Source organism: Drosophila yakuba, chromosome 2L, assembly GCF_016746365.2.
Source record: "Drosophila yakuba strain Tai18E2 chromosome 2L, Prin_Dyak_Tai18E2_2.1, whole genome shotgun sequence".
NCBI classification, from domain to species: Eukaryota; Metazoa; Arthropoda; class Insecta; order Diptera; family Drosophilidae; genus Drosophila; species Drosophila yakuba.
In genome coordinates, this window is record NC_052527.2 from 16,810,818 (window position 1) to 16,819,233 (window position 8,416).

General features: G+C 43.9%; 5 protein-coding genes across 10 annotated transcripts; 2 read left to right on the forward strand and 3 right to left on the reverse strand.

Moving 5' to 3' along the window:
• Positions 1 to 314: 314 nt before the first annotated feature.
• LOC6528538 lies at positions 315 to 2,218 on the forward strand. Its single transcript, XM_002089548.4, has 2 exons — positions 315 to 1,006; positions 1,065 to 2,218. Exons 1-2 carry the CDS (start codon positions 456 to 458, stop codon positions 1,534 to 1,536), a joined length of 1,023 nt encoding a protein of 340 aa, XP_002089584.1. The 5' UTR covers positions 315 to 455; the 3' UTR covers positions 1,537 to 2,218.
• Positions 1,925 to 3,389, reverse strand: LOC6528539 (snRNA-activating protein complex subunit 3). Its single transcript, XM_002089549.4, has one exon. The coding sequence runs from the start codon at positions 3,387 to 3,389 to the stop codon at positions 2,253 to 2,255; it is 1,137 nt and encodes a 378-aa protein (XP_002089585.1). The 3' UTR covers positions 1,925 to 2,252.
• On the reverse strand, positions 3,387 to 4,058 carry LOC6528540. Its single transcript, XM_002089550.3, has one exon. It carries the CDS (start codon positions 3,901 to 3,903, stop codon positions 3,451 to 3,453), a length of 453 nt encoding a protein of 150 aa, XP_002089586.1. The 5' UTR covers positions 3,904 to 4,058; the 3' UTR covers positions 3,387 to 3,450.
• Positions 4,059 to 4,315: 257 nt separating this feature from the next.
• On the forward strand, positions 4,316 to 7,030 carry LOC6528541 (polyadenylate-binding protein 2). Of its 6 annotated transcripts, none has more exons than XM_039370573.1 (6): positions 4,316 to 4,402; positions 4,817 to 5,015; positions 5,266 to 5,667; positions 5,783 to 5,916; positions 5,979 to 6,045; positions 6,423 to 7,030. In XM_039370573.1, exons 2-5 carry the CDS (start codon positions 4,917 to 4,919, stop codon positions 6,019 to 6,021), a joined length of 678 nt encoding a protein of 225 aa, XP_039226507.1. In that variant the 5' UTR covers positions 4,316 to 4,402; positions 4,817 to 4,916; the 3' UTR covers positions 6,022 to 6,045; positions 6,423 to 7,030. The 6 variants fall into 6 exon arrangements, with proteins under 6 accessions (XP_039226507.1, XP_039226508.1, XP_039226506.1 ...); XM_039370574.2 differs by having other exon boundaries at positions 4,359 to 4,617; positions 4,821 to 5,015; XM_039370572.1 differs by having other exon boundaries at positions 4,360 to 4,617.
• Positions 7,031 to 7,177: 147 nt separating this feature from the next.
• On the reverse strand, positions 7,178 to 7,912 carry LOC6528542 (general odorant-binding protein 99a). The gene is made up of 2 exons (XM_002089552.4): positions 7,755 to 7,912; positions 7,178 to 7,696 (listed from the first exon to the last, which is right to left on the reverse strand). Exons 1-2 carry the CDS (start codon positions 7,797 to 7,799, stop codon positions 7,310 to 7,312), a joined length of 432 nt encoding a protein of 143 aa, XP_002089588.1. The 5' UTR covers positions 7,800 to 7,912; the 3' UTR covers positions 7,178 to 7,309.
• Positions 7,913 to 8,416: the final 504 nt, after the last annotated feature.

The window sequence follows — 8,416 nt, forward strand, 5'->3', positions numbered from 1 at the left end:
ACGTTATCGTGAAGTCGATGTGTTTACTTTTTTGTAGAATAAATTAAATATTTGTTTTAATTCATAAAAATGATGCCTGTGTGAATTACAAAATAATTAAATATTAAATAAATTAAATATTAAAAATTTAAAAATAAATTCCACAACGAAAAATAATAGAGTGAAGTCATTGCGATATTATTTTTAAATTATTTAAGTCAGTTTTAAAAATGCTTAAATCAGGGTGCTGAAATAATGGATAAAGGCTTTCCTTGTGAAGAATTTAATTTTTTTAACTCCACTATATTATCGATAGCAAACCAGGTATGCACGGCCGATAGCGATAAGACAGTTCTTGTGTACAACGAAAACAAATAGTTCTTATCAATAAAGTTAGGCATTAATCACGGCTCCGAATTAGACCAATGATGTGATAACGCCACGAGGACGCCGTTCCGTTCCAATCCCACTCCAAAATGAGCCACGGCGACCAGAGTCAAAACCAGTATAGCCAGCGGAGCCAGGCGCTCACTGGCGGTGGCGACTCCGCGAGGGACAGGGAGAAGGAGAAGAAGGGCTGGTTCCACTCCCTGACCAGGCGCAAGAAGTCCGACTCGGCGCTAGCCGTGTCTGCATCCGTCTCCACCAGCGGATCCCAGAACAACAACAACGAAGTGTGCGTCCTTGAGGCAGCGGACTCTTCCATGGCCAGCTGCAGCACTGGGGGCACGGGCACAGGAACTCTGCGCAGAAGGCGGGACAAGGACAAGCGAAACGTGTTTGCCAGACTGCGACGGAAGGTGGGCCAAGGGCTCAGCTCCCTGCGAAATTGGCACTCCATGGGTGACTGCGACGACGGCGGAACCACCGATGCCACCTACGAGTTCCTTACGCCGTCCATTTGCCCTGAACCCACGCTACCATTTACACACGACTACTTGCGCTTTATCCGGAAGAAGTGGTTGGAACGCGAGGACGCCCACTCGCCCAACCAGGTCATGTACAAGGCCTGCTCCGAGATGCTCAAGTAAGCGCCGTGTTTCTCCATTCATAAACGATCGATGACTCATGCCCTTTGTTTTCAGCCAAGTGTGGTACTGGGGTGAGATCTCCAGGCGCGATTCGCAGCGGCAGTTGAGCGACAAGCCAACTGGGTCGTTTCTAGTCCGCGACTCGGAAACCAGTGGATCCCAATTTACACTGAGCTTTCGGATTGTGAACGTAACCCTGCATTACCGACTGGAATTTCGCGACGATTTTTGGCATTTTGAGGAACTCAAGTACGAGTCCATTGTGGAGATGATCGAAGATATCTTGCACCGCTGCACCAACGACAACTTTGTGTGCTTTGTTAAGGTTCCCAACGAGATGCAGCCACCGTTCCCAGTGATCCTCAAGTACCCATTGAGCCGGTACGCCAACATGCCCAAGCTGCAGGACCTATGCCGCCGCGTCCTGCAACGCCAGATGTCACGCGAGCAGCTAGCTCTGTTGCCAGTGCCGGCGCAGATGCTGGAGTACTTGTCGCTGGAGCGGGAGCTGGTCTTCCAGAGCTAAGCATCCGCTGTTCGATGTCAAGAAGCCGCTGGTCAAAGCTTTAACATTGAAGTAAACGCAAGCGCGTACACCAAAGAGGTTCGGGCGAATGGAATTCCAGCCTGCAGTTATTTGAATGATATTTGTTGGTGGGATTGGCAATATGTTGTTGATGCATTTCTTTGCCCCAGTAACTAAGCGGACAGTCTCTCATCACGTACACGCCGAAGTCCCAGTGCACAGAATTTTACTGTATTGTACTGCTAAGTACCATTAGTACTAGTATCTTGTCTAGGATAATGAATTATGTTATTGGCCATATTTAGTCTATTTTTTTGTTTTATATGGGTCTTGGTCAAGTCTATACTCTGCACCCAAGTGTGCAAATCCCTAAACAAATTTTTAAAAATTTAACTACTGCATATATTTATTAACGTTAGTTCTAAGCCAGATGTATCGTACTATTTACGTTGTTTGCATTTTTGTATTCCTAACTTGGACACTAACTTTTTGCTAATCTAGATTGCATGAAATTTATGCAGCTTACGGCAGTCGAGTATATTCAATGCCAGTTACTCTTGTTGCAACGTGTATGTATTTTATTTAAATCTATCTACGAATATTTTACAAGAACAAAATATCAATCAACTCCTTGAGCAATCTTGCAGTCAATGGAGCTCGCAAATAAAAAAAAACACACATATTTATATTATGTTTACTCAAGACGGGGGACTTGATTATTTAATTTCGCGTTCCGTTGCCCTGCCCTCCTCCTCTTCGTCTTCCACCTCCACATGGTCGTACATGCGATAAGCCTTGAACTGGCCCAGCTTGACACCATCCACGTAAAAGAAGCTGAGAAAACAACTGCGGCACAGGTAGGAAGGATCGTGCAGCTGACGCCGAGACTGATTCACAATGAAGCTATAGCTGCGAATGCCGCACATATAGCAAGTCCTGCGATTAAATGTGTTAAAGGCGTGAGGATAAGGATACAGGCTGCGATCTGGGCGTTTACTTCGTGGCGTTAGCATCTCGATCTGGGAGATCACGAATAGGTGCTCACAATTGCCATGGTGCAGGTAGTGTAGCGGTGACCCAGGGCTGACAGTGAGGTCAATGAATCGTTTGCCCTCCATACTTTCCACCTTCAGCGTTTCTCCGTTTACTCCGTTCGCTCTGGCCGCCCAGCGCAATACGGTCTGGGAATAGTCGGGATTGTTTGGATTGCGCTTGTCATTGTAGAATGTGTCGTTGATGAAGAAGTATCCGGGATTTGTGTCAACGGATGGCAACGGTGCATCTGGGTCGTCGCTGATGTCGACGAAGCGTTTTCCATTGCAAACGCAGCTAATCTTGTCTCGCAGCTCGGTCAGATAATTGCTTCCCAGGCAAACGTATTCCTCCGCAAAAACAGGCATCTCCACCTTGAACCCTCGATGGTAGGCCCGCGGTGGTCGATAGAGGCGCACGGTTAGCTCTAGCTCACCGCAAGCATCAAGGAGGAGGTTTGGGGAGTCTGTCGGCGGCGGATTCAGTTTGTGGCTGTACTGGGTGCGGCCAAAGGGACATTTACGGGAATTGGCCTTGTGCTGGCTTAAAGCCGAATAGGTGGAGGGCACATGCTGATTCTCCCGCGGCCGAGCAAGGGTCAGGCGGCTTTTGTCTGAGGCGGGCTGAAAGACTGCCACCGAGCTGTCGTCTGGGGACTCGATCAAGTCCAGGGAACAGCTTTCACCCACGTCAACAAGTGGTGGGGTAGTTTGCAGAAAGAAGGGCACTTCGTCCGCAGTAACGGATAATTTTTTTTGGTAGTCGGCTAGAAAGTCTTGCAGGTTTAAAGCTGGCTCCGTCGCCATATAGGTTTCATCCATTGTTTGAAAGTAAGTCTTGAAAATGTGTTTCTTATTGCGGATCTTATTAAGCTCAGCACACTTAATGCTCTTCTCCAAACTTATTGATAGCCTCCTTATAGGTAATATTTAGCTTTAATGATTCTGGCTTTGACTCAGTCTGCTCGTCCTCATCAGCTTCAACCGATTTCTCGACCTCCTGGTGCAAATTGTCGACGTAAACCCTTTCAAAAGATATCACTTTGGTGGACTTGTCCACGTATTGGTACCGCTGGCGACACACAGACTCAAAGAGAGGATCACTTGCCAGGTTGTCCTTTTCCTTCTCGAAGAATACGTTGGTTCCCACGGAATGTTCGTAGCGTCCCCGGTATATGCTTCCATTCACCTCCGCCATAGGCGTGTCACTCTCGATTCCTATGATCTTGATGGCCGCGTCCTCGTGCTTCAGCTGGTGCGGATGAATGTGGTTCTTGAAATCCGCAAATACCAGGTACTCTGTGTCCTCGTACTCCGAATCGGAGGAATCGTTCATGTTCACTTTTTATCGTTATTCATGTGCGATTTTTTATGGTTATTGCGGTTGAGCAGATAACCCAGAATCTATAGCTCTTACTTTAATTTGTGTTAGTTCGCAATAGATCTTGTAAACATACGCTAAAGTTTTGACTTGGAAAGACCGACAAACTACCAGACTTGTTCAATCTAATACCGAAAATACATTAAGGGTTATATTTTACTGACTTTCTTAAAACAATACTTTGTCCGTTTTTACAAGTGGGGTTTTTTTTACACATTGAAATAATATAGTTTAAATAATAAATAATAATAATAAGATAATAAATAATATAGTTATTATATCCCTTCTTATGGTAAATTTGCATTATAGTGAGAAAATACTATTATTACTATCACCCAAGAACCACCATCGATTGGGCAACCCGGCAGCAAACAACATATCGAGGCGAAAACTGTACCAAACTGTCATCCCTAAAAACGAGGCGAATACAATTGTTTTCGGTGGCAGAAAATACGTACGTTTTTGTATTATTGTAAATATTAGTCAATAAAAAACGGGTAATATATAAGCTGCCGTGGTCTAGCGCGTAAAAAAGTTAAAAAGGCTGTAAAAACGTAGACTTTTGATCAAAAAACAGCAACCCAACGTACGTGCTTTCACAGGGCAGCGGCCATTTTGGGCGATTTCAACGTCAGCAGAACGAGCACCTATTTTGTACATATATTCAACGTAAGAATAGTGGTTAAAATTACGTATTAATGCGTGAAACGCAGTGAATTCTAGAAATTTTGGTTACCGCAACCCGAATTTATTTAGTTGTGGGCTAGGATTTTTTTTGCATTTGCATGGTGCATAGGACAATTCATTCGCTCTCTTGAAATTTCCAACTCTCTTTGTACTCACTTTCGCCGCTCTTTCTCATTGACAGCTAGTTACGAGAACTGCCGTTTTGTGTACCACGCCGGAAGCTTTTGCAACAACCAAACCAAGCTTTTGCAGCAGACGTAAACAAACCCAAATCCAAAACCATGGCCGATGAGGATATCACACTGAACGAGGATCAGCTTCTGGAGTCGTTGGAGGAGACAAACGGCGAGCAAGAGACTGAAATCACCACAGAGACCGAGGTGAGTTGGAGATGCCATTGTTGACAGTGTTCAAGAACCAGTTTATTGGCCCGCCCTGCGAAAGCCCGCCGAATTCCCTGGAAAAGCTCGAAAAGCTTTGGGGGGATATACAAAGCCAATAGTCGCAGCAATGGCTGCCTTTTTCAGAGCGTCACTTCGCACCGCCAATCCATTGTCTGCTGTGGTTATGGGCGTCTGCTCATCACTCCAAGCCAAATACTATTAAATTCCATCTTTTCCACGTCGCCAGGAGGAGGGCAGCATGCAAATCGACCCGGAACTAGAGGCCATTAAGGCTCGCGTCAAGGAGATGGAGGAGGAGGCCGAAAAGATAAAGCAAATGCAGTCAGAGGTGGACAAACAAATGGCCGGTGGGTCTACCACCGGCTTGGCCACAGTGCCGCTTTCTCTCGAGGAGAAGCAGGAAATTGACACGCGGTCCGTCTACGTGGGCAATGTGGACTACGGCGCATCGGCCGAGGAACTGGAAGCCCACTTCCACGGTTGCGGCACCATCAACCGAGTAACCATACTCTGCAACAAGGCTGACGGGCACCCCAAGGGATTCGCGTACATCGAGTTCGGATCGAAGGAGTTCGTTGAGACGGCACTGGCCATGAACGAAACCCTTTTTCGAGGGCGTCAAATTAAAGTGAGTATTAGGAGAACTATGTATTTAATATACCGGCTACTTAATAAACTCTTATACAAATAGATATTTAGTGTGAAACTCGCAATAAGTTAATCCTTTCTATAATCTCTTTCAGGTAATGTCAAAGCGCACAAACCGCCCTGGACTCTCCACCACAAACCGTTTTGCCCGCGGCAGCTTCCGGGGTCGAGGAGCCCGTGTCTCCAGGGCGTGCTGTCACTCCACCTTCCGAGGCGCTCGTCGCGCTATGTAAGTGGGCTCTGGCCAATTCCGTTTGGATCCAGCTAATCCCGGTCTGTCTTTCGTTCCAGTAGGGGTTACCGTGGTCGCGCCAATTACTATGCTCCATACTGATTGTTTTATTAAATCCCTAGTAAGGTGAGTTAACAATATCGAACTGATCTCCTAAAAACCCAGACGAACGAGACTAAAATTGGTTGATTAAATTTCATTTGTGGGGTTGCGTCCGATTTTTGTCGTTTACCTATTGTATCCTTAGATCCTAGAATATCTATTTAGGTAATTTCTATGGTAATTTTGACTTTTTCTGAAACAGTTGGTTTGAATAACGAAATTGGATTCTTAGAAAACGCCAAATATTTTTAATAGACTAGAATTTTAGTTCAAAAAGTAATAATATTCAGAAGCCGTTAAGAGAAATCCTTGCTCTCATCCGCATCGTATTGGGACTTATTATAATGCCTCCATTCAATTTACCGACACTCGTCTTTAATCCATTAACTATTTGATTTCAGATTTTTTTACAATATTATTTCAAAAAACATTATTTTATTGCCAAACTTCTTTGCTAAATAGAAAAATAGAAAAGAGAAAACAATCGCAAGAGAAAACGCCAGAAAAAATATCGTTTCAATAAAAAAAAACATCAGCAGCAACAAAACAGGCGAAAAGAAGAGACCTCGAAAATAATATAAAATCAACATGGAAAACGAATATCTTGACTTGGCTATAATGTTTTTTGAAGCACCCAACACCAAACTCCCCTTTTTCACACATTTTAATTTTCAAATAAAAAATCGAAAAAAAAAGATATGAAAAACAAGAAGTTGATTTAGAAAAACAAAAAATATATATCAATAAGTATATATAAAAGAAACACTAAAGAAACCACAAACCGTAATAAAAGAAGTTAAAAGAAGGCAAAATCCAGTAAAAGAAGGAAGAAAATAATAAAAAAAAATCAAAAGAACACAAGACTCTTGGGAAAGAAGTAAATCAACAAAATATATAAAAAAGAAAGTGCGTAATTTATATATTCAAAAAATATATAGAGTAAAGAAAAGAAGTTGAATTTACTAAACTGAAAAAGATGATGACAAATATAATCGAATTAAACAAGCTATCAATGCCTTTCCTTTGGGCGGGACAAGGTTTTTGGGATTAATGATGCGATGTCAAGCTATTCCTGCGGATCCACCAGCCCCGCTCTTCCAGCCCTGAAAAATAATGTGAACGCATGCGTGTCAGCTAATAAAAAGAACCCTCTTCATTCAAGCACTATTATATGGTTTTATTTCAATTGTAGGATTGCAGAACCTGAGCGGGTTTCAACTCGAAAATTCCGCTTTGTTGACGTTTTGTTCTTGCGCTTCCAAAATTGGCGTGAAACTACGCTGAATTCCTAGTTCTTTTGGACGGCGGCCTGCACGAGTGGCAGGTTCTTGCCCAGGAAACACTTGAAGCCTCGGAAGGCCCAGGAGTTGGCGGGCGACTTCTGCTCGTTCTTGTCGGCGCACTTCTCGATGTCGGCCTTCAGCGCGGCCTTGTCCTCCTTGCCCTGACCCAGTTGGGCCACCAGGTTCTCCACCTTGAAGCCCTTGGTCTCATCGAACAGGTCGAATTTGACGAAGATGCACTTGATGTAGTTGCGGGTGATGTCATCGTCGGGATAGTCGAAGGTCTTGTACTTGGCGATCAGAGCCTCGGTCACCTTGCTGGTGGCGGCGCATTCCTTTCGCGCGTTCTGGAGATCCTCGGCGGTGCGTAGCTTGTAGTCGGCGGCGGAAGCCTGTCGAGGAACAAGCGGATTACTGGCTGCCATCGGATTCTCTCTGCTTGGAACTTACCAGACCCAGCAGGGCGCACAGCAGAATGGCAACAGCGTTATTCATAGTGTCTCTTTTTTGCTTTTTGAAAGATTGTGTGAGGACTGATTGCTCGCTCTGTGGTTGACCGGAGGAAACTGTTGACTGTGGTCTGGGCTGCTCCAGCTTTTATACCTTTGAGCCCCGCTCAATGTGGGTATATCGCACTCAATTGCGTGGCGATTTTGAGTGTAGCTCAATTGAGTTGCACTCGCCTGCTGTAATTTAAATCTCATTATGGAATTTTTGGAACCTACGGGATAATTTCGAGGTTGTTGAGAAGACGAGAAATAAAGGATTGTCTAGGATCGAAGGGTTTGTATATCGTTAAGAAAGGAAAAGCGGAATAGATGGATAGATAATTTATTCCGATTAAAGCAAGTAGATCGTAGGCAATATGAGGAGCTGATACGATTTTTCCTAATTTACACCTGACAATCTTAGATCGTTTACATTCAATTACTTACATATGAATATTCCTTTTCATTTTAGAAGGGGAAAACAAGAAAAGAAAATTTAAAGTCTTGCAGAAATTGTATATTAAAATTAAAAAATTCCCAAGAAGGTCACTATGATCCACAACTATTATTTCACTTTTACTATTTTCAATAATTTTCCGACTGTTTCTATGACAGCTGTATGAT